Source organism: Choloepus didactylus, chromosome 12 (genome assembly GCF_015220235.1).
Source record: "Choloepus didactylus isolate mChoDid1 chromosome 12, mChoDid1.pri, whole genome shotgun sequence".
Lineage (NCBI taxonomy): Eukaryota > Metazoa > Chordata > Mammalia > Pilosa > Megalonychidae > Choloepus > Choloepus didactylus.
This window is the reverse complement of record NC_051318.1, coordinates 40,680,767-40,706,648: the sequence shown is the minus strand read 5'-3', so window position 1 is coordinate 40,706,648 and position 25,882 is coordinate 40,680,767. Positions and strand designations below refer to the sequence as shown.

At 36.7% G+C, this 25,882-nt stretch overlaps 1 protein-coding gene across 1 annotated transcript in view; it reads right to left on the bottom strand.

Annotated features, from left to right (window-relative positions):
• The window catches only part of UGGT2 (UDP-glucose glycoprotein glucosyltransferase 2), a 319,097-nt gene that overhangs the window by 275,374 nt on the left and 17,841 nt on the right, over positions 1-25,882 (bottom strand). The window contains exon 2 of the mRNA XM_037799694.1: positions 23,447-23,529. Coding sequence (XP_037655622.1) covers positions 23,447-23,529 — 83 coding nt within the window. The remainder of the gene's footprint in view (positions 1-23,446; positions 23,530-25,882) is intronic.

Here is a 25,882-nt window from a genome sequence, read left to right as displayed (position 1 = left end):
TTTTGTTTTGTTTTGTTTTTAATTTTTTTTTCCATACAGTTGATTTGAAAAGGAAGAACAGGTTAAAAAAAAAAAACAAAAAAAAAAAAACAGGAAAAAAATATGTAGTGCCCCCTTGAGGAGCCTGTGGAGAATGCAGGGGTATTGGCCTACCCCACCTCAATGGTTGCTAACATGACCACAGACATAGGGAACTGGTGGTTTGATGGGTTGAGCCCTCTACCGTAGGTTTTACCCTTGGGAAGATGGTTGCTGCAAAGGAGAGGCTAGGCCTCCCTATAATTGTGCCTAAGAGCCTCCTCCCGAATGCCTCTTTGTTGCTCAGATGTGGCCCTCTCTCTCTACCTAAGCCAACTTGAAAGGTGAAATCACTGCCCTTCCCACTACGTGGGATCAGACACCCAGGGGAGTGAATCTCCCTGGCAACGTGGAATGTGACTCCCGGGGAGGAATGCAGACCTGGCATCGTGGGACGGAGAACATCTTCTTGACCAAAAGGGGGATGTGAAAGGAAATGAAATAAGCTTCAGTGGCAGAGAGATTCCAAAAGGAGCCGAGAGGTCACTCTGGTGGGCACTCTTACGCACAATTTAGACAACCCTTTTTAGGTTCTAAAGAATTGGGGTAGCTGGTGGTGGATACCTGAAACTATCAAACTACAACCCAGAACCCATGAATCTCGAAGACAATTGTATAAAAATGTAGCTTATGAGGAGTGACAATGGGATTGGGAAAACCATAAGGACCACACTCCACTTTGTCTAGTTTATAGATGGATGAGTAGAAAAATAGGGGAAGGAAACAAACAAACAAACAGACAAAGGTACCCAGTGTTCTTCTTTACTTCAATTGCTATTTTTCACTTTAATTATTATTCTTATTATTTTTGTGTGTGTGCTAATGAAGGTGTCAGGGATTGATTTAGGTGATGAATGTACAACTATGTAATGGTACTGTGAACAATCGAATGTACGATTTGTTTTGTATGACTGCGTGGTATGTGAATATATCTCAATAAAATGAAGATTAAAAAAAAAAGACTGAATGGGCAGGGATTGATTTAGGTGATGAATGTACAACTATGTAATGGTACTGTGAACAATCGAATGTACGATTTGTTGTGTATGACTGCATGGTATGTGAATATATCTCAATAAAATGAAGATTAAAAAATATATATATAGAGAGAGAGATGTAATATATATGTGAAATCATTTGGAGTTTATCTTATAAAAATAAACTGTTTTTATAAGCAAGTTTTCCTGTGCTTAAGCACCTTACACTAGAGTTCAGTATAATATACTGTTTTCTGTTTTCAAACAGATAAATTATAACAATGTATATTATCTGCAAGCTCCTTTATGAAATGTATTGTAGACCACATTCTTGACTATTGTTTACTCTCATGTCTTGAGTAGTCTTTCTTTTAATATCATATGACTTTTGTCTTGAAAAGTAGTAAGGCCATAGACTTCTGAAAACAAATTTGAAGTTTATAAATATTAGATATGTAATGTAAAAATCAAATGTATATGTAGAAATAATTTTGCCAGTCTGGAATTTTCAGAGGATTAATGCAGGGAATTTGAAACATGGTTTTCAATAACATGGATAAATACAAAATATATCAATAAAGTAGTTAAGACATTTTAATCTAAAAAAAAAAAAAAAACAAACAAAAATAAGTCAGTGGGGAGGGAATATCAGGATCTATGATATAGTTGCAAGCCTTCTACATTTTAAGCAAAATGGCACAATATTAAATTTATGTAGACCATGAAGGATTACGTATATATACTGCACGCCCTAGAGCAACAAAAAATGTAACACGGATAGGGAAGCCAAAAAGTCAATAAATATATTAAGATGGAATACTACATAATTTTCAATTAATCTAAAAGAAAGGATAAATATAATAATAAAAAATGAGACATAACCAGTAACTACATTGTTTTTACTCTAAACACTCCAATTAGAAGACAGAAATTGACAGAGTGCATAAAAGAGAGAGAGGGGGATGTACCTATCTACTGTTGATGAGCAGGTAGAATGGTGTAGCCTTTCTGGAGGTCAGTGTGGTGGTTCCACAAAAAGCTAAATTTGTGGGGGGCCATAAGGCCCTGCAACCTCATTAGGGGGTATGTAATTGGAAGATCTCAGAGCAGAGACATGAATGGACATTTGCACACTGGCGTTCACAGAGGCAGTATTCATGATTTGCAAAGGGTGGAGGTGGCCTAAGGGTACATCCACTGATGAACAGAATGATGAACTGTAGTGTATGCATACAATGGAATACTGAGCAACTACGAGAAGGAGCGAAGCTGTGAGACATGCAATGAGGTGAATGGATCCTGCACACAGCATTCTGAGTGAAGTATGCCAGAAATAAAGGCAAACAGTGCAATGCCTCACCAATATGCACTAACTACAATGTGTAAACTCAGAATTGAATCTTATAACACAGTCTAAGAGGGAAACGATTATTGTAATGGTCCCTATATTATAAGCTCTTACAGCAGTCAAATCTATTCCTGAATTGTAATAGCTATCTCCAAACTTTGAGGCAATGATCCGTTAATGTATAACCTGATTGGTCTCCGGAACACTGAGTATTTCTGTGACACCTGAAACTCAGAGCTAGAGCTCGACAGATATGAATGTCAGTATTAGCACATCCAGCAACTGTTAAAAAAAAAAAAAAAGCTGAAAAAGAGCCCAGACTTCAATTAGAGATATGAACGAAGGAGATCTGGTTAAGACTAGGGCAAATCGGGCCAAAGGGTAAAGGTCAAAATTGACTGTGTCTTAAAACTTCAACTTCCATGTGAGACCAAGGGAAGAGATACCTACATGCTGCAGGATCTACATTTTCTAAACAGTATAACTCTACAGTCAGTTTGTTCAAACACCACAATTACATGGAACTTTGAATAGGAAGTCAGCTATGGTAGGTTAGTATAGGTTAGAGTGAAATAGTGATATATCCCAAAGTAATTTGGGCAGAGAATAAGAATACATTTGTAAGGCCCCCCTGAGGAGCTGGGGGAAAATGTGAAAGTGCTGGACTTCCTCACCTGGACTGATGCAGATGTTATCACAAACATTGAGGGCTGGTGGTTTGATGTGCTGATCCCTCTATCATGGGACTTGCCCTTATGAAGCTCAGTACTGCAAAGGAGAGGCTAAACTTGCATATAATTGTGCCTAAGAGTCTCCCCCTGAGTACGTCTTTGTTGCTCAGATGTGGCCCTCTCTCTCTCTCTCTAACTAAGCCACTTCGGCAGGTGAACTCACTGCCCTCCCCTCTACATGGTACCTGATTCCCAGGGGTGCAAATCTCCCAGGCAATGCAGGGTATGACCCCCGGGGATGAATCTGGACCCAGCATCATGGGATTGAGAATATCTTCTTGGCAAAATGAAACACAATAAAGTTTCAGTGGCTGAGAGATTTCAAATAGTCAAGAGGTCACTCTGGTGGACCATCTTATGCACTATATAGATAACACCTCTTAGGTTTTAATGTATTGGAACAGATAGAAGTAAATACTTGAAACTATCAAACTCCAACCCAGTAGTCTGGACTCCTGAAGATGACTGTATAACAATGTGGATTACAAGGGGTGACAGTGTGATTGTGAAAACCTTGTGGACCACCATTATCTAGTGTATGGATGCATAAGTAGAAAAATGGGGACAAGAACTAAATGAAAAATAGGGTGGGATGGGGGGATGATTTGGGCGTTCTTTTTTACTTTTATTTTTTATTCTTATTCTTTCTGGTGTATGGAAAATGTTCAAAAATAGATTGGGGTGATAAATGCATACCTATATGATGGTACTGTGAATAGTTGATTGTACACCATGGATGACTGCATGGTATGTGAATATATGTCAATAAAACTGAATTTAATTAAAAAAAAAAAAAAAAAGGAGAACTGATGATTTCAGCAGTCAGAAAGAATTTCTATCTCTACTCCAGACAGACAGCTTTTCCTGGAGAGTTCATCATCACCTTCATCAGAGTTCCCAACTAGCAGCTTCTCCTGGGGAATTCAACGTTACCTTCATGGAGTTTCCAAATGCAACCTTTTCTACAGACTTTGGACTTGCCAATCCCCAAGGCCAAATTAGTCAATACCTATAATAAATTCTCCTGTCAGTTCTGTTTCTCTGGAGAACCCTGACTAATATTCTCAACTATATGCTATTTACAAGATACTCATCTAAAATTTAAAGATACAAATAAGTCAAAAGTGAAAGGATGAAAAAAAAAAATGGCATGCAGATAGTAACCAAAAGAAAGTTGAGGTTGCTATATTAATATCAGAGAAAATAGGCATTATGTCAAAAACTGTTACAAGGGAAAAGGAAGGATACTATGTATTGATTAAAGGGCCAGTTCGAGAAGATAAAACAATTTTACGTGTGTACACCAAATAAGAAAGTCCCAAAATGAATGAAGCAAATATTGACAGTTTTAAAGAGAGGAACAGACTATTTAACATTAACAGTAGGAAGCTTTAATTCACCACTTTTATAATGGATAGAACATCTACACGGAGGATCAATAAGGAAACAGAGGACCTGAACAAAACTATAAACCACCTAGACCAACAGACCTATATAGAATACTCATTCTTCTGAAGTACATATGAATCATTCTCCAGGATAGACCATATGTTAGCTCACAAAACAAATCTAAATAAATTTTAAAAGACTGAAATCATATAAAGTAAATTCTCTGGCAACAAAGGTATGAAGGTAGGAGTCAATAATCAGAGGAAAATTCGTAAGTATATGAAAATTTATTGATATACTCTTGAACAACCAAAGGATCAAAGAAGAATTCAAAAATGTCTTATCGAGATGAGTAAAAGCAAAAATACAATGTACCAAAACTTAAGGGAGGCAGTAAATTTCTAATAGGGAAATTTATACTATAAATGCATACATTAAAAAAGATCTGTAATAGGTATCCTAAACTCACACCTGGAAGAACTAGGAAAAGAAGAGCAAATTAAACCCAAGTGAGCAGAAGGAAGTAAATTTTTAAAAATTAGAGCACAGACAAATGAAATAGAGAATAGAAAAATAATATGGGGAATAAATGAAGTCAAAAGTTGGTACTTTGAAAATGTCAAGAAAATGGGAAACTTTCAGATAGACTGTGGGAACCCGGTGTCTGGGCACCCCCTCCCTAAAGGGAAATGAGGCCTCACAGCACACAGCAGCCTCCATGGTAAGAACAGAAGTTGAAGATCATCAGACCTCCTCAAGGAAGAAAGTATGTACAAACGGTATTGTAAACAAAGCATTGCAGCTCATCTCCCCTGATCACCATTGATAACAAAACTCCAGACCCCTATGTCACGAGCTCTGCTAAAACTCTGTTCTCATACCTATGGAATGTCTTTGTCCTAAACTCTTATAAGCTGCCCTGTGCACTCCCCACCCTTGCAGAGTGCTAATTCCATTTTCCTCGGACAGCTGCCAGCAAGGACCCTACTGTTCGTGAGTTCTAATAAACCCATGTCTCACTGTGCCAGGTCTGCTGTGCTGACCCAAGCCCTACAAGAGCTGGGTTGAAACACTGACTAAGAACATAAGAGATGACTCAAATTGATAAAATTGCGAATGAAAGTGGGGACATCACAACTAACCTTACATAAATTAAAAAAAAACACAAGAGAATACTTTGAGCAATTGTATGTCAACAAATTAGATAGCCTAATTAAAATGAACAAAATCCTAAAAATACAAAAATTATCAAAACTGATTCAAGAAGAAATAGGAAATCTGAGTAAACATATAGCAAGTAAAGAGACTGAATCGGAATGAATACATATGGTAAAATCCTCAACAAAATACTGGCATATCAAATTCAACAGTATATTAAAAATCTATGAAATTGGTAAACCTTTAGCTAGACTGACAAAGACACGAGAGGATACAAATAATTAAAATCCAAAATAGAAAGGAGGACATTACTAAACTTACAAAAATGAAACAGATCAAAAGAAAATACCATGAGCAACTGTATGCCAACAAATTAAATAACCTAGATGAAATGGACAAATACCGAGTAACATACAAATTACCTAAAGTGACACAAGAAGAAATGGAAAATCCTAACAAACCAATAACAAGTTAAGAGATTGAATCAGTAATCATAAACTTCCCAATAAAGAAAAGTCCTGGACTAGATCACTTCTCTTGTGAATTTTACCAAATATTTAAAGAAGATATAACACTGATCCTTGTCAAACTCATCCAAAAAATTGAAGAGAAGGAATCGCTTCTGTTCCGGTTCGCTAGAGCTGCTGTTAGGCAAAATACCAGAAATGGATTGGCTTTTATAAAGGGGATTTATTAGGTTACAAATTTACAGTTCTAAGGCCATAAAAGTGCCCATACTAAGACATCAACAAGAGGATACCTTCACTGAAGAATGGCTGATGGTGTCCGGAACACCTCTGTCAGCTGGGAAGGTACATGGCTAGTGTCTGCTGGTCCTTTGCTCCCAGGTTTTTCCAAAATATCTCTGGGCTCTGTCTTCACACCTCTTTCTCAGCTCCTGTGCATCCTTGTTTCCTTCTCTCAGGACATTTCTCTCTAAGCATCTGGGGGTCCTCTTTAGCTTCTCTGGGGCAAACTCAGGGCTCCATCTCTTAGCTTAGCATCTCCAAACGTCCTTCTGCCTGCATCTCCAAGTATCTCCAAGCGTCAGCATCTCTGTTGACTCTTGAGCTCTCTTAAGGACTCCAGTGAACTAATCAAGACCCATCCTGAATGGGTGGGGTCACACCCATGGAAATAATTTAATCAAAGTTCTCACCTACAGTTGGGTAGGTCACATCTCCATGGAAACAACCTAGTCAAAAGTCCCACCCTGTTCAAAAGACTAGTAAGTCTGCCCCCACAAGAATGCATTAAAGAACATGGCTTTTGGAGGAGACCTCACAGATTCAAACCAGTACAACTTCCCAGTGCCTTTTGTGAAGGCAACATTACCCTAATAACCACGCTAGTTAAAGAAATCACAAGGAAAGAAAATTACAGACTAATGTCCCTATGACTATATAGGCAAAAATACTCAACAAAATTCTAGCACACCAAATCCAACAGCACATTAAAAAAGACTTATACAGAAACACCTAATGGGATTTATCCAGGAATAATGCAAGGGAGGTTCAACATAAGATAATCACTCAGTATAATATACCACACAATAGAAGGAAGGAAAAAGGCTACATGATCATCCCAATTCATACAGAAAGACATTTGACAAAATCTAGTACCCTTTCTTGAAAAAAAAAAAAAAAAACTTAGAAAACTAAGAATAGAGGCAAACTTCCTCAACATGATTAAAAGCATATTCAAAAAAAGCCAGAGCAAACATTGTATACAATGGTTAAAGACTGAAAGTTTTCCCTCTAAGATCAGGAACAAGACAAGGATGCCCACTATCACCACTGTTATTCAACACTGTACTGGAAATTCTAGCCAGATCAATTAGGCAAGAAAAGAAATAAAAGAAATCCAAATTGGAAAGTAAGAGGTAAAATGATCTAGTTGCAGGTTATTTAATCTTATATGGAGAAAAGCCCAAAGAATCCACAAGAAAGTGACTAGAGCTCATAAATGAATTCATCCAAGTTGTAGTGTATGGCATCAACACACAAAAATCACATCCATGGAAATAACCCAAAGGTCTCACCCAGCACAGTTGGGTGAGTCACATCTACATGGAAACACTTCTGATTAGAAGGTTCCACCTAATCAAAAGATTAATGAGTCTGCCCCCACAAGACTGCATTAAAGAACATAGCTTTTGTGAGGGACTCAATAGATTCAAACCAGCACACCAGAATACCCAAGAAAAAACAAATGGGAGAAGACACAAATTACTAATATCTGAAAAAAAAAAAAAAAAGAGGGGCCATCACTGCAGATACCAAGGACATTAACAGGTTAACAAGGAATATTATGAAAACACTATGCCCACAAATCTGATAGCTTTGATGAAATGAGCCAGTAACTTGAAAGAAACAATCAACTAAAACTCACACAAGTAGAAATACTCTGAAAGGCCTATATCTGTTAAAGAAATTGAATCAATAATTAATAACTTTCCAAACATCAGAAAGCCATCAGGCCCAGATGGCTTCACTGGTAAATTCTATCAAAAATTTAAGGAATAATGATACTAATTCTCTGCAATCAGTTCTAGATAAGAGAAGCAGAAGGAACACTTTCTAACTCATTCTTAAGAGGTCAATATATCAATTTCAAATACAGACAAAGAGTTACATGAAAGGAAAACTATAGACCAATATCTCTTATGAAAACAGATGTTAAATTCCTCAACAAAATATTAGCAAATTGAATCCAACAATATATTTTTAAAATATGCCCCATGACCAAGTGGGATTTATTCCAGATGTGCAAGTCTTGTTCAACATCTGAAAATCAATTAATGTAATCCATCACATAACAGCTCAAGAAAAATCATATGATCATACCAACAGAAGCAGAAAGAGCATTTGACAAAATCCAGTATTTATTATATAACAACTTTCAGCAAACTGGGAATACAGAGTAACTTCCTTAACTTAATAAAGAACATCTATAAAAAACCTACAGGCAACATCATACTCAATGGTGAGAAACTATATGCTTTCCCCAAAGATCAGGAATAAGACAACAATGTCACCTTCTCATCACTCCTAGTCAACATTGTACTGCAAGTCTTAGCTAATGAAATAAGAAAAGGAAACAAAAGGTATATACAGATTGGGAGGGAAACATAAAAAAAAAAAAAAACCCACAAAAAAATAACTTCTACTGGAACTAAGAAGCAATTACAGAAAGGTTGCAGTATACAAAGATGACACAGAAAAATCAATTGCTTTCCTATATATCAGCAATGAACAATTGGAATTTGAAATTAAAAACACCACCATTTACATTAGCACCCTCAAAAATGAAATACTTAGGTATAAATCTAATATGCATAAGATCTCATGTAGAAAACTCCAAAACACTGATTAAAGATCTAAATAAATGGAGGGATGCTCGTTCAGGTTCCTAGATACGAAAGCTCAATATGGTTAAGATGTCAGTTATTTCCAACAAGATCCAGAGACTCCACAAATGCGATCAAAATCCCAGTAAGGTTTTTGTGGGTATCAACAAATTACTCCTCAAGTTTATATGAAAGGCAAAAGACCCAGAATAGCCAACAATACTGAAGAAGAACTAAGATGAAGGATTGATACTACCTGACTTCAAGACTTACTATAAAGCTACAGAAATCAAGAGTGTGTGGTTCTGGTGAAAGAACATGCAAATATATCATTGGAACAGAACAGAGAGCCAGAAAGAGACCCACATATCAAAGTCTGATAGAAGTAGTAGACAAAGAAAATGAGTGATGATAAAAAAGACCTGAACAACACTATCAACCAACTTAATCTAACTGACATTTATATAACATTTCACCTAGAATACACACAGCAAAATACACATTATTTGCAAGAGTACATGGAACATTCTCCAGGATAGCCTATATGCTAGGCTATACAACTTAATAAATTTTAAAGAGTTTCAATTCCAGCTATAATAAATTAAAATATCAAAATATCTAGGTTTGAAGACAATATTACAATTACACAAAGAAACAGGAAGTGATGACCCATGCAAAGGAGAAAATTAAAGTATTAGAAAACATCAAGAATGTTCTCTTACCACAATAGAATTGAATTAGAAACCAAAACTGTAAAAATATCTGGGAAGTCCCCAAATATATAGAATCTAAAAAAAAAAAAAATGGATCCATGAGGAAATCAAGAGAAATTAGAAGTATTTAAATGGAATGAAAAGAAAACACAATATATAAAAATTTGTAGGCTGCAGCTAACACAGTACTGAGAGGAACAGTTAGGGAAAATTTATATAAAACCTTCATCTTACACCACTGACCCCCTGGCTCTCTCTTCTCCAGTCACAGTTGTCTTCTTTAAAATCCCTGAACTGTAGTCATCAACGTTTTACCCAGCCTCAGGGCCTTCAAACATTTTATCTTTTGGCAGGAGGGTAAGGGAGATGCAAGTTTGGCCAACTCCTATTCATCAAGCCCTAGCTTAAATGCTATTTGTTTTAGAAAGAATTCTCTTTGACCTCGCAAACTTGGCTCCTATTATATACTATGAAAGACTCTATACCATATCTAGATCAATTCTCAAATCTGTAATTATAAATTATTTGTTTAATTATTTTTCATTCTGTTTCTCCCATAAGGGTATGAAAATGTTAAAGAAGGTGTCTTTTCAATAGTGTATTTCCACTCCTGGCACACAAAGTAGGCATTATACAAATCTGTTGAATCCAATATTAATAAATGAATACACCTCTCTTCATTCCAGGAAATACTTTCCTAATCCAGTAATTTAAAATACCTGCCACATGAGAACAAGCATGTTCTTTCACTCCCACTTTACAAACTACAGGCAATTTTCTCTAAACTTAGAAGTTATAGATTTCTTCCCCTAATACTTAAAAAAAAAAAAAACAATGCAAATAAGATTCACTTTCCACAGTAAAATCAACATAGAAATGATAGGACAAGAGAAGTTATTTTTAAAAGTGATCTTAAAAAGACATAACAGGATGGTGGTGATGATGGCACAACATTGTGAATGTAATTAACAGCACTTAAATATATATTTGAATGTGTTTACTAGGGCAAATGTTAGGTTGTGTATATGTTATTACAACAAAAATTAAACCAAAAAAGACATAATATGTCTACCCTTACCAAGATGGTGGAGTGAGATACTGTAGGGCTCCATTCTCCCACAGCAGCTTTGAACAACTAGCAGCAGTCACAGAAATGTCTTTCTCAAAGCTCTAGAGATCAGTTCAAGGATTGCAGGAACAAGACCAAGGGCTGAATCAAGAAAAAAGCTACTTAAAAGCAAAAGGATCTCAGGATGCCGGGGCTGGCGGCTCCTCCACCTCTCAACAGTGTGGCATGGAGCTAGCCCACGTTCCCAGTTTGGATCCTTAATCATGGATCCTTGATTGCAGTTCCAGAGGGAGCAGAGTAATCCTCATGCATATACCGGGATCAGAGAGGCCTCTACACTTTGGCCTGGAATACTTTCTGAAGTCACTGTATGGATAAAGAGCACTTGCTAGGTCACTCGGCAAAAACCAGGAAAGGTTTGCTGGCTCCTGGCATTCGAAGACACCTCTGTTACAACACAAGCTGAGTATAAGCTTAAGGAACAGATGCTGCAGAATTTCAATTCCAGCTATAATAAATTAAAATATCAAGATATCTAGGTTTGAAGAAAATATTACAATTACACAAAGAAACAGGAAGTGATGACCCATGCAAAGGAGAAAATTAAGTATTAGAAATCATCAATGAGTAGGATCAAACCCGGGACATACCAGGCAAAGACTTTTAAAAAATAGGCCTAAATATGTTTAAAGAGCTAAAGGAAAACATGGACACAAAGCTAAAGGAAATTAAGAAGACAATAGATGAACACAAAGAAAATATCAATAGAGGGATGGAAATTATGAAAAGGAAACAGAGTTGAAGACCACAATAACAGAAATTAAAAATTTCTAGAATCCTAGAAGGGTTCAACAGCAGAAGTTCACTGGAAAAATCAGTGTCTTAAAGATAAGACAATTGAAATAGTTCAGTCTGAGGAGCAGAAAGAAGAAAGAGTGAAAAACAGTAAACACAGCCTGAGGAACCTGTGGGACACTATCAAATGTACCAATATGTGTATTATGGGAGTTCCAGAAGGAGGAGAGAAAAAAGTAGAGAGAATACTCAAAGAAATAATGGCTGACAACTTCCCAAATTTTAATGCAAGGCATTAAATGCAAGACATATCCATGACACTTAATGAACTCTAAACAGAATAAACCTAAACAGACCCTCATTGCACCATGTTATAATCAAACTGTCAAAGGCAAAGATAAAAAAAGAATTCTGAAAGCTGCAAGAGAGAAGCAATATGTCACACACATGGGAGCCTCAACAAGATTAAGTGCCTATTTCTCATTGGAAACTGTGGAGGCAAGATAAATTTAAAGAGCTGAAAGTAAAAACTGCCAACCAAGAATTCTATATCCAGCAAAACTGTCTTTCAAAACTGAGATAGAGATTAAGATATTCCCAGATAAACAAAAGCTTATCTTTTAGATAAACAGAAGTTTATCTTTTAGATCCTACACTTCCTACAGGATCTAAAAGGCAACCATAAAATGTAATGATAAATCAGTGGTTCTGGAGTCATAATATAAAAAAATGTAATTTGGGACAAGAACTATACAAAGGTCGGGGGGTGAGTGGCCAGAGGGGTACAGGAACATAGTTTGTGTATACTATTCAAATTAAGTTGGTATCAAGGCAAAAGAGATTGCTATAGAATTAGGATGTTAAATTTAAGCCCCATGGTAACTACAAAGAAAATATCAGGAAATACGTAAGTTCATAAAAGTAGAAATGAGAGTACAGATTGCTAAGATGGGCAGGGGTGGGGAGGCAGGGGGAATGGGAAGTTAACACAAAGGAGTAGGGTTTCTATTTTAGTAATGGAAAGTTTTAGTAAAGGAAGCTGGCAAGGGTACTGCAATATTGTGAATGTGATTAATCCCACTGAACAGTATGCTTGGGAGTGGTTGAGATAGGAATATTTATGTTGAATATATGTTCCCACAATTAAGGAAAAAAAGGAAGAACAACTAATGAGACCATGACAATTAAATGCAATACATCATCCTGAATGGAACATAGCAAGGGAGAAGAAAAAGCTCAAAGGGACTGTGCCTTTATATATTTATGCTCCCCAGAAAAAGCCATATTCTTTAACACATTCTTGTGGGGGCAGACGTATTAGGGTGGATTGGGTTGGAACCTATTGGTTCAGTGTCCACGGAGCTGTGACCCACCCAACTGTAGGTGATAACTCTGGCTGGATAATTTCCATGGAGATGTGACACCACCCATTCCGTGTCAGCCTTGTTTAGTTTACTGGAGACTATATAAGCGCAGACAGAAGCTGCTCACAGCAAGCTGGAGCTGAGAGAGACATTTTGAATACAGCCATTGGAAACTGATACAGACATTTTGGAGAATGCCGTTTTTTTTTTTTTTTTTAATTATTAAATTCAGTTTTATTGAAATACATTCACACACCAATCATCCATGGTATACAATCCACTGTCCACAGTATGATAACATAGTTATGCGTTCATCACCACAATCTATCTCTGAACATTTTCCTTACATCAGAAAGAATAAGAACAAGAATAAAAAAGAAAAGTGAAAAAAGAACACCCAAATCATCCCCCCATCCTACCTCATTTGTCCTTTAGTTTTTATCCCCATTTTTCTACTCATCCATACACTAGATAAAGGGGGTGTGATCCACAAGGTCTTCACAATCACACTGTCACCCCTTGTAATCTACATTATTATATAATTGTCTTCAGGAGTCCAGACTGCTGGGTTGGAGTCTGGTAGTTTCAGGCATTTACTTCTAGCTATTCCAATACATTAAAACCTAAGAGGTGTTATCTATATAGTGCATAAGAATGTCCACCAGAGTGACCTCTCAACTCCATCTGAAATCTCTCAGCCACTGAAACTATTTCGTCTCATTTTGCATCCCCTTTTTGGTCAAGAAGATACTCTCAGTCCCACGATGCCGGGTCCACATTCATCCCCAGGAGTCATATTCTGCCTTGCCAGGGAGATTTACAACCCTGGGAGGTGAGTCCCACGTAGGGGGGAGGGCAGTGAGTTCACCTGTCGAGATGGCTCAGAGAGAGAGGGGGCCACATCTGAGCAACAAAGAGGTACTCAGGGGGAGACTCTTAGACACAATTACATGCAAGTTTAGACTCTCCTTTGTGGTAATGAGCTTCATAAGGGCAAGTCCCATGATCGAGGGCTCAGCACATCAAACCGCCAGTCCCAATGTTTGTGACAACATCAACACCAGTCCAGGTGAGGATGTCCAACACATCCACACCTTCCCCCAGATCCTCGGAGCTGGGGAGGGGGAGGCTGTAAACATATTTTTTATTATCTGCCCAAATTACTCTGGGATGTGTCACTATTTCACTCCAGCCTGTATTAACCTACCGTATCTCACTTCCTACTCAAAGTTCTATGCAACTGAGGTGTCTGAACAAATCGACTGTAGAGTTGTACCGTTTAGAAAATTTAGATCCTGTACCAAATAGATATCTCTTCCCTTGGTCTCATATGGAAGTTGAAGTTTTAAAACACAACCAGTTTCAACATTTATCCTTTGGCCTGGCTTGCCCTGGTCTTAACCAGACCTGCTTCATTCATATCACTAATTGAAGTCTGGGCTCTTTTTCAGCTTTTTTTTTTTTTTTTTTTTTTTGACAGTGGCTGTATGCACTAATACTGACATTCATATCTGCCGAGCTCTAGCTCTGAGTTTCAGGTGCCTCAGAGATATGCATTTGGAGAATGCCATTTTGAAACGCAACCTGGGATCAAGCAGACGCCAGCCACATGCCTTCCCAGCTAACAGAGGTTTTCCGGATGCCATTGGCCATCCTCCAGTGATGTTACCCTTTGTTGTTGGACACTTTATGGCCTTAGGACTGTAACTGTGTAACCAAATAAACCTCCTTTTATAAAAGCCAATCCATTTCTGGTGTTTTGCATTCTGGGAGCATTAACAAACTAGAACAGGGACATTATTGGGACATATGAAAAAATTGGAGTATAGCCTGTAAGCTTTGTATCAATGTTAAATTTCTTGAACTTGATAACTCTACTTAAGGTGGTTACTTAAATGAATATCCTTGTTCTTTGGAAAACTATATGACAGTATTGAGAGCTAAAGGAGCATGATGTATACAACCTATACTCAAATGTTCATAAAATGGATTGACTGATAGAAAGATAGATATAAAGATAGCTGGATAAATGGAATGATAAGGCAAATACAGTCAAAATGTTAAAATTGGTAGATCTGGGTATCTGGTTGGGCGGGATGTTGGGATATGTTGGATTTCTCTGTACGGGGTCTGCATTATTTTTGTAACTATCTTGTAAGTTTGAAAGTATTTTTTGAAAAAAGGTAAACAAAAAAACAAAGCCAGGTTTGTCAAGTTAAAACCTTGGGATGTGTCCACTTTGAAATGGATCTAACACCACACCTGTATGGTAAACTGTGAAATAAGTAGTTATTGAATTAAAATCAAAATTAAAATTAAAATTAAAAAAGATATAATGGGTAATAGGGTGAACACAAAAACTAACCAAAGTTAATGTATTAACATAACTAATGTAAGACTACAGTACTACAGAGGATTTTGGTCACCCATGGAAACAGAGAAAAAGAGAATCAACAGATACAGAAATTTTTAAACTGCCTGACAACAGACATCAAATTTTTTTAAGGTTATTGTCAAAATAATCTGCCCCTAATGTAGTGATGGATGTAGGATTCAGAGGTTTATAGATCATAAACTTCTTGTATTTAGGGCTAACTGGCAAGATCATCTCTATTATGAGATGGATATATCAGATTATTCTAGCTGACGCTTTTAAATAACAAAATTCATACTCGCCAAGTAATCTTCAGATAAATATTTGGCCCTTTCAATTATCTTCTCTCCTTTATCTTCAACCTCACCTTTTACTCAATTTTTCCCTATGTATGATTTTTTTTTCTGTTAACTATAGTCTCTACTTTGCATTGATTGTATTTTTCCCCAATACCATCCTATTTTTAACACCTTGCAAGGCTGACATTCATTTGTTCTCCCCCATGTAAAAACATGCTTGTACATTCTATCACAATTGTTGAGCACTCTAGGTTTCACTGAGTTTTACAGGCCCAGTCTCTATCTTTCCTCTTTCCTTCTGGTATCTCACATGCTCCTAACCTTCCTCTTTCAACCATACTCAGAGTCATCTGTGTTCAGTGTATTTATATTGTTGTGCTACCATGACCCAAAATTGTGTTCCAAACCTCTCATTCCTGTCTTTTCCTGTCTGTCTGTAGCGCTACCTTTTGTATTTCCTGTAGCGCAGATATCTTGTTCACAAACTCTGTCACTGTCTGTCAGAGAATATTTTAAGGTCTCTCTCATATTTGAAGGACAGTTGTGCCAGATAAGAGTATTCTTGGTTGGCGGTTTTTCTCTTTCAATATCTTAAAATATATCACACCACTTCCTTCTTGCCTCCATGGTTTCTACTGAGAAATCTGCACATAGTCTTATCAAGCTTCCGTTGTATGTGATAGATCACTTTTCTCTTGCTGCTTTCAGGATTCTCCTTGTCTTTGACATTTGATAATCTGATTATTAAGTGTCTTGGAGTATTTCTATTCAGATCTATTCTGTTTGGGGTATGCTGTGCTTCTCAGATCTGTAATTTTATGTCTTTCATAAGGGATGGGAAATTGTCATTGATTATCTCCTCTATTATTGCTTCTGCCCATTTTCCCTTCTCTTCTTCTGGGACACCCATGACACAAATATTCATGCGTTTTGTGTTGTCATTCAATTCCCTGAGATGTTGCTCATATTTTTCCATTCTTTTCCCTATGTGTTCTTTTGTGTGTAGGATTTCAGATGTCTTGTTCTCCAGTCCTTGAGTGTTTTTTTCTGCCTCTTGAGATCTGCTGTTGTATGTCTCTATTGTGTCATTCATCTCTTGTGTTGTGCCTTTCATTTCCATAGATTCTGCCAGTAGTTTTTTTCAAACTTTTGATTTCTACCTTATGTTCACCCAATGTTTTCTTTATATCCTTCATCTCTTTTGCCATAACTTCCCCGAACTTGTTTGTTTGTTGATTTGATTTAGAATATTTCTTTGAAAATCTTTAATTGTTTGATTAAAGTGAAAGAATATCTCAACTGTATCTTAAAAGAGATGTAAGTTTGTTCCTTTGACTGCACCATGTCTTCATTTTTCCTAGTGTAGGTTGTAGTTTTCTGTTGTCTAGGCATCTGGTTTCCTTGGTTATCCCAATCAGATTTTTCCAGACCAGAACAGGCTGAGATCTCAGAATTGGGTTATATTCAGTTTCAAGTCTCCCTGCAGGTGCGTCTTAGAGATTGACAGACTTTCCTGAGAGATGTCTAGCTGCTTTGCTTTTCCTAACCTGTGGCGCCTGTCAGCCTTTTGCTTCCAGCTGGAGTAAGGAGGTGTGGCCCCTTTAGTTTCTGTTTTGGTTGTTTTTCCCCAGGCTCTACGTTCTGGTTCTGAAGGGAAGACTGGTAGTAGAGCTGTACCTCACCTCCTTCCTTTTAGGGAAAAAACACCCCTTAGGGAGTTTTCATCTGTATTTGAATAGCTCCTCTGTCTCTGTGACTCTGTTATTTCCACCCTTTTCTGGGTCAGAGTGCTGTGAACTGAAAATGGCTGAGGCTCTTTCCACTGACCCCTCAGGTTGAGAGAGAAAAAAAGGGAAAGAAAGCCCCCTTTCAGAGCCATTCCATGGCCCCCCAGTTTCACTTGTCAGCCAGAAGTAACACCTGGTCTTCTGGGCTCGCCGTCCTGGGACACATGAGGCCTTCAGTTCTTTAAGGTCATTCTTCACTAAAAGACTGTTTGTTAGGGGTTTGTAGCTTGTAGCAGTTCACATTTGTTAATTAAAACCCCAGTGGAGTTGGGCTGAGCTACATTCACTTGCTCAGAGAGTGCTGCTTTCTACCACAGGCAAGGTTTTAAAGCTTAGCCTGCCATGGGGGGAGGAGCTCCCAGAACAGTTCCACAGCTTTTACTTACAGATTTTATACTGTGATCTCAGGAATTCCTCCCAATCCAGATTGGTGTACAATGTGTGGACAGTCACGGCTGCCCCCCAGCAGTTATTCCAAATTATTTGCTAGTTGTTCCTGGTTGTTCATTAGTTGTTCCAGGGTACTACTAAATTCCACTCCTCTCTATGCCGCAATCTTGCCCCTCCACTTTTTAAATATACACAAATCATTGTCATTTTAAAGAAAAACAAGAACAAAACCATCCTTCATTCTGCTATTGATTCATCTTATCACAGTCAACTCAAAAGACTTATTGATACTTACCTCTACTTCCTCAACCTCTACTCACACCTCAACCTACTGCAGTCTAAATTACTCTACTATACCAGTGAAATTGCTTTCTCCAAAGTCACCAAAAATCTCCCTCAGCTAAAAGCAGTAGATGTTTAACATTCTATTGCTTGATTTTTCTATAGTATTTGATAACATTAATCATTTACCACTTAATATTTCTTCCTGTCTTTCATGACATCACGTTCTCCAGATTTTCCATTTACCTCTATGGGTGCTCCTTCTTAGTCTGTATTTTGTGTAGTTCCTCTGGCCATCCTTTAAACATTACTGTTCTTCAGAGTTCTAATGTTAGGCCTTAGTTTCTTCTCCCTATGATCTTATTGAATCCTTTAACTTCAGTTACATCTTTATGCTGATAACTCCCAAATTCTATCATTAAGCCTAGTTCTTTTAACCTATATCTACCACTCTTATAGTTATATATGGACATCTTCACTTAGAGATCCCACAAGCATTTAAAATGTGACCCATACAAATGGAAAAAATCTTTCTACCCCAAGCTTGCTTTTCTTCTCACCCCAAGCCTGCTTTTCTTCCCGTCGTCCCTTTTCTTAATGAATGGCTAGAACATCCACTGGTTGGCTGCCTTACCCAGAAACTCCACAATCATCTTTAATTCCTTCAGCTTAACCAATCTCTAAGTCTTATTAATTCTGGATCCTAAATATCTTTTGAATCCATCTATATCTCTACATCACCATTACCAACATCTTACATCAGTCCTCCACTAGATGTTGCCTTGACTGGAAAAGCCTCTAATCAGGGCCAAATTAAATTTGTGGAAGCCTGAAGCCTTAAATACATCATGGTGCTCCCATATGTAACTCAAAATAACAAACCATAAAACATAAACCTTACTTGGTTCTAAAATGAAAACACCTAATCTCGAGATGTTCTCATTAAGAAAATCTGGACAAATTCCTTAAAGCAATATTTCTCTTGTCTTTTTTCTCCATATTCTTTCTTCCCCTTCCTTCCCGCACTTCCTCTTATTTTTAATGTGCCTTGTCTGATGCCCTAAACATGTGCTTCAACAATTGTCTATTGGATAATTCCAACTTGCTCATACCTCAGATCTCCTTGTTTCCAATTCTATACACTTCTCTACTCTTTTCTTGACACTGTAGTCAAACACTCCTTCTAAAACATAGTCTGATCCTGGCTTAAATCCTTTTAACATCTCTCCATTGCTGTTAGAATAAAGTCCTAATTCCTTTACAAGGCTTGCAAGATCCTTTATAATTTGGCTTGCCTCATTTCTTGTCAGCTTGCCATCATCTCCTTTTCCCATATCCACTGTCCCAGTCAGATATGACTTTCTTCACCTTGAATAAACCCTGATTTTTCCTCTCTCCAAGCCTATGCTTGGCTCTCTCCTATTATTTCAGGTCTCAATTTAGATATCACCTTCTCCAGTAACTCTCCCTCTTTTATAAAACTGGATTCCGCACCAGTTTTATGCACTCCCATAAATCCTTGCAGGGAAAAATACAAGGTATTATCACACATATATTAAGGATTATATGCAAGAAAAGCACTTAGACTAGTATCTGATACACAAGAAGTGCTACATAGGTATTTGCTGCTGCCACAGCCACCGGTTTTACCACTGCAGCTACTACTACTACTATTACTCCTCTTCTCTTGCTTAACTCTCCTTCTAGTTTCCCAAAGCCTTTAAGGACACAAATTGCCTTGTTTACTATGCTATTGACCGAAATACCATGGGAATGGAACAGAGTAGACGTTTAAAATGCAGTTTTTGTATGAATGAAAGAAATAATACTGTAAAAAAAAAAAAAAAAAGAGTACCTCCTATACACTGAAGTTTCTTCACTAACTTCTATACACCAAGGTCATTTATCTTCTATTCTCTAAAACGTGCTCACAGTTTCCTAAAGGTTTAAAGGAAAAACAGCACCTTCACACATGAAATGACTTTAAAAACCCTAGGGAAACGAATTATTTATATTTATGCAAAAAAGTTAAATGCTAAGTATCAAATCTATAAAGATGTATGTCTTATTTACACTATCTGCCTTTCTGTAAAAAAATGACTGCCAATGTAGCTCTCTGAATGTTTTGTGTATAAATAAGTTTCTGAGAGGAAAAATTCATTTTCCAAGTTTTCTGAAGCTAACTGATCTGGACTATTACAATTCCTATTGTAAGAACACTAGTAAGGCAAATGGAGGGAACTAACAGTTATCAATTTTGATAAAGATGATAGCTATAACAAATAACATTTACTGAATGATTACTATATGCTAATTACTACTCTAAAAACCTTGGATTAGTCCATTTGTTCTTCACAAATACTTTAGAATGGGATGAGCAAACTATTTCCGTAAAGGGCCAGATAGTAAATATTTTTGCTTTGTGAGCCATGTGATCTCTGCTGCAAATACTCAACTCTGCCAGTGTATCACAAAAGCACCCATAAGATAATACATAGAAGAATGGGCATGGTTATGTTCCAATAAAACTTTATTTACAAAAACAGAAGACCATATTTAGTCCATGAGCCATAGTATATCAATTGTAGCCTTAGAATATAAGCACATGATAGGCACTGAGCACATACTTCTTGAAGGACCAAACACTCTTATGAGGTAGGAACATTTTGCAGATGAAGAAATGAAGCATAGAAAAGTTAAGTAATCTGCCTAATGTCATGTGGATACGAAGTGGCAGAGCCAGGATATGAACCCCAATAATCCAACTCCAGAACACACTCTTAACCACTATACTTATACCTCCTTCTAATTATCACAATTTGAATATCCACTTGTATCAGGTAGTGTGTTAGACACTTTCACACATTAGCTTATTTAAATCTTACAACAATCATTCAGAGCAAATATTATCCTCATTTAATAGACGAGGCAACTGAATTTCATCAACTAACATGCTCCAAATTACGTTAACAGCTACTAAATGGCAAACCAACCAGGGTTTATCTGACTCCAAATCCCTATCTTTTTTTTTCACTTCTTTATATGCTCAGCATAGAGAAGTTCTGGAAGAACATCTTATATACTTTATATGTTAATGAAAAAGATTTTCAGAATGTGATGAGATTTCTAACCAACCTCACAAAACTATATAAGTTAACTAATTACATGCCACTTGAATCTTGAGGCATCAATAAATATTTACCTCTGTGGCAGTATCTCGTACAATTTTTTTAAAAACCATTCAACTCAATGTTTAAAAGGTCTTAATTTGCTAGCATATAATATAGTGTCCTCTGTAAACAGTACAAAACTGCAACCTGAATTCAAAAAGTTAAATATCCAATAGTTAAAACTTAGTAAGACAAGAGTATTTTAGAGGGTCCTATGAGATTCAACAACTTAAAAATGTACAACTGAGGACTTTAAATGTTTCCTCTAGAAAGAAGGTCTTAAAAACAAATTTAGTAAAATCTGACAGTCGCAAACATATTTTTAAATTTCTTATTTTTATCATTCTATTCCACACATAACAAGGTCAGCAATGATGCAACCAATGCATTTGACTCTCACCATTATAAATAAGCTCAATAGAATATTTTCCGTATTAGTAATTATTACTTTAATACAATTTCTTTTAGATTCAACATGAAATATATACACTTCCTACAATATATGCTTGAAGTAAAGCTTAAGTACCCCTGAGCTTAAATTCTAATTTGTTAATAATCTGCCACCAGACTGTCCAGAGATGGAGGTTCGTTTAGGTATAAAAGTTGCTAATACATATATATAAGCATCTTAAAATAAGAGTTCAAAATTTTTAAGAATGAATAAAATTATTTCAAGTTTGTTTCTCCTACAGAAAATGTCACCAAAAAAGGCCATGAAGAATGTACAGAGAATAGATACAGAACAGAGAAACTGAGAATTTTCAATGACAGCCATTGAAAATTAAAAACTGGACGATTAATCTAGTCTATTTTAAACCTCAGTTACAAGAACTAAAATTAATAAGACAAATACAAAGCCAGCAGACAACAATTTATTGTTGATTTGAAAGCAAAGATTTCTAAGTGGTCAAAGCTCCTCTGTACTTTCCACCACAGTCTCTTCTGCTCTTCCTACAATCTGGCTAAATCCTGTCTATCATTTAAACTGCATTCACTACTGGAAAGACTGTCCCATTCTCTGAAATACTGACAAGGTGCCTTTTTTATGTGCTCCCATGTTATGCACGTCCCTATTAAAGCACATGTCACTTAATAGCATACTTACCTGTTTTGGTGTCTCCCACACCACGTTATGAAGTGCTGAGAATAGAGATCACATTTATTCATCCCTGCAATTGCAGCATCTAATGGAGTGCCTACCACCTCTTGTGAATAAAATAATGATTATTAAAAAATAAAGCTTTTCAGAAAAAAATATTTGAAAAAAGTAAGCTACTTGTTTGTGGAAATATTTCAGTTGAAAACATCATAGAAGATGTGTCCGCTCTCATGCTTTTTATTAAATCTATCTCATGAAACCATAAAACTGCTGATCCTCAAGGCTACTTGACCTCACCAGGTTCCAGTAAATAAACATATAAAACATTCAAAACTGTTATCTCATATTTACATTCAGGAATGATATCATAAACTAATCATCCACAGTAAAATATTCTTTAAGTCAAAAGAGCTAAAGGAACATATGCTTGAGTTCAAATCATCAATCCTATTCTCTGCAGAGATAGGAAAATAACTAACCTTTCATTAGAATAATTAATGATTAACCCTTTATCTGCTGCTAAATAACTTTAAGCTATCAACCTTTAAAGAGAAATACATTAATAAGCACATGTTAATTCTGAAAAAAAAATCTATGTATAGATATAAATATATATAAACAAAAGCAGGAATTATTAACCCCATCTTTGAGGCAGTGAAATAAAGGCACATAGGTTAGACTCATTGAGGATAAATATGAAAAATCTCTTAAGACTTTAAGAGCAGAATTATTCTGGCAGTAAAAATGTAATATTACCATATGCAATACTAATACTGTTTCAAGGCAATCTAGGTAAAAAGGAACCACAAGTCAACAATTTCTATTTCTTCTTGATTGCAATGTAAGAACCAAGCATGACTAATATACTGAGTTTTCTTATGATAAAATATTAAAGGCTTTTATTTTTGGAAATGGATGCCTGAAATGGTTCCTTTAAAACACCTTTTCAATCAGAATGTTAAGATTTCACTAACCCAATGAAACATTCATAGTTAACCATTACTACCAAAAATGATAAACATACCCATTCTGTGTACATATACACGTACCTTATAATATATGCATGTCACCTACCTGTTTGCTTATAAATCGCTAATTCTTGTACTGTTTCCAAAAACTGCCAAAACTTCTCATTACTTTCTTCTGCCATAAATTCACTATTTAAAAAAATAAAAGTGATATTAATATATGGATATATACAGAAATGCAAAATGGTTTAGGTACTATAAACTATACTTTAGAACCAAATTATAACTTAGGATAAAAATGAAATCCTCCAAAACTTAATGAAAAGCTACTGATTTTCCTCTCCTATAAGGCAGAAAAAAAAAACAAATTAGTGATTCTTACCTGAAGTGTCACTCTAAATATAATCATGTCGGACAAGATTGCATGCGAAATTACTTTTGGCTTTTCCTCATTGCTAACAATTAAAAAAAAATGGATAATTTATTTTTTCTCCTCATGAAACACCACTGAGAAGAGTAATTTAATGATAATGAAACAAAAGCATTATATAATGTAAAAAGTGGAAAAAAAAGACTTCTGTTTTTCAGTTAAAAAATGGATTCCATTAACATTTCTTAAAGTCATATTATCTCCTATTTCCATTTTATTATTTATTTGTGTAAAAATTGTTTTTATTATTGAAACAGAAAAGATCCTAAAAAAAAAAAAAGGGCTGGGAAGATAGCAGAATAGGACAGGCAGAACAAACTTCTCCGTGAAAAAAAACTAGAGGAAGGGCAGAAAGTGCTCAGAACGGTGGCTCTAAGGTATGACCGGCCAGAGAAGGACCTCTAAAACACATAGTGGGGACTTGGATGAAAAAGTAGAGAAATTGCACCTGAAAGGACAGGGTGAGTTTATTCAACTGGGACTGCCGCTGGGGACTGGCAGCTGGAGCCCACCACCAAGCAGAGGAGGGACCAGCTAACCACTTCCCATGTACCCATCTCAGCATTCGGCTGGGGGGATAATCCTTCACAGACCGGTGGCTGGGAGCTCCCATGATGGAACTCGGGATTCAGTGGACATGTGGTGACTGCATTCACTCCTCCTCCACAGAAGCCCAGAGTGTGCACAGGCAAGAGTCAAAGAGAGGTGAGGATGCCTCATGGGAGCACAAGCAGTCCCTACAAAACCCCAGAGGCTCATGGGCATATGACGAACAGGGACTGCAGCACATTTGAGCTGGAGGGTCAGATGTGCAGCCCTCAGCCTAAGAGTGGTACACCGAGATACACAAGAATCGCTGGACCCAATGTTTCCTTGAGCAGACTCCCTGCCGAACTGTGTAGGATCCACCCCAACCCACAGGGCTGGCAGTCCCCAGTACACATGGAGAAATGTTGCCTGATTGCATTTCCACCTGGTTTGGACCCCGCACAGCACACAGGCAAAGTTCTAGGAAAGCTGGCTTGAGAGTAAGAGGTGGTTTAAGAGCTCCATCTACTGGGAAGATAGGGAAAGTGTACTACAGCAAGCTGTAGCTCTACCAAATCATGACAAATGTTTGAATAATACTGCATATCACAAAATAACCATATCAAGATAAGCAAATGCCCCAAAGCCAACAGAAAATCACAAAGCATATGAAGACCCAAGTAGATATGGACAAGCAAAAATGACCAAGTTAAAAAGCTGGATGAGACATGTAATCTGGAGCAATTAATCAAAGAAGTATATATAAACCTCTAAAACAACTTCAGTGGGTTGGCTAAAAACATACAAGTCATCATGAAGACTTCAGAAGAGCATAAAGAAGAATTTGAAACAGTAAATTTAAAAACAGCAGATCTTATGGAAATAAAAGCTAATGTAGATTAAATTTAAAATATACAAGAGAAACACAGCAGCAAATTGTATAGGCAGAAGAAAGAGTGAATTAGATAACATGGCAATTAAAAGTTAATGCACAAAAAAAATGGCGAAAAATCAAAAAATTTGAAATGGATCTCAGGGAAATGAAGGACAACATGAAGTACACAAGTATAAGTATCACTGGTGTATCAGAAGGAGAAGAGAAGAGTGAAGAGCTAGGAAGAGCATTTGAGGACACAGTTGGGGAAAAAAGTCCCAACCCTTATAAATAACATAAATATGTAAATCAAAGAATCCCAATGACCACAAAACAGAATAGATCCAAATAGACCCACTCTGAGACATATACTAATCAGACTTTCAAATGCTGAAGAGAAGAAAGTCCTGAAAGCAGCAAGAGGGAAGCAATTCACCACCACACACAAGGGAAACCACATAAGACTAAGCACTGACTACTCAGCGTGCACCATGGAGGCAAGAAGGCAATGGTATCATATTTAACATTCTGAAAGACACAAATTGCCAGCCCGGAATTTTTTCTCCAGCAAAGCTTTCCTTAAAAACTGGAAGGAGAGTTTAAAATTTTCACAGACAAACAAATGCTGAGAGAATCTGTTAGCAAGAGACCTGACCTGCAAGAAATACTAAAGGGAGCTCTACTGGCTGAGAAAAAAAGAACGGAAGGAG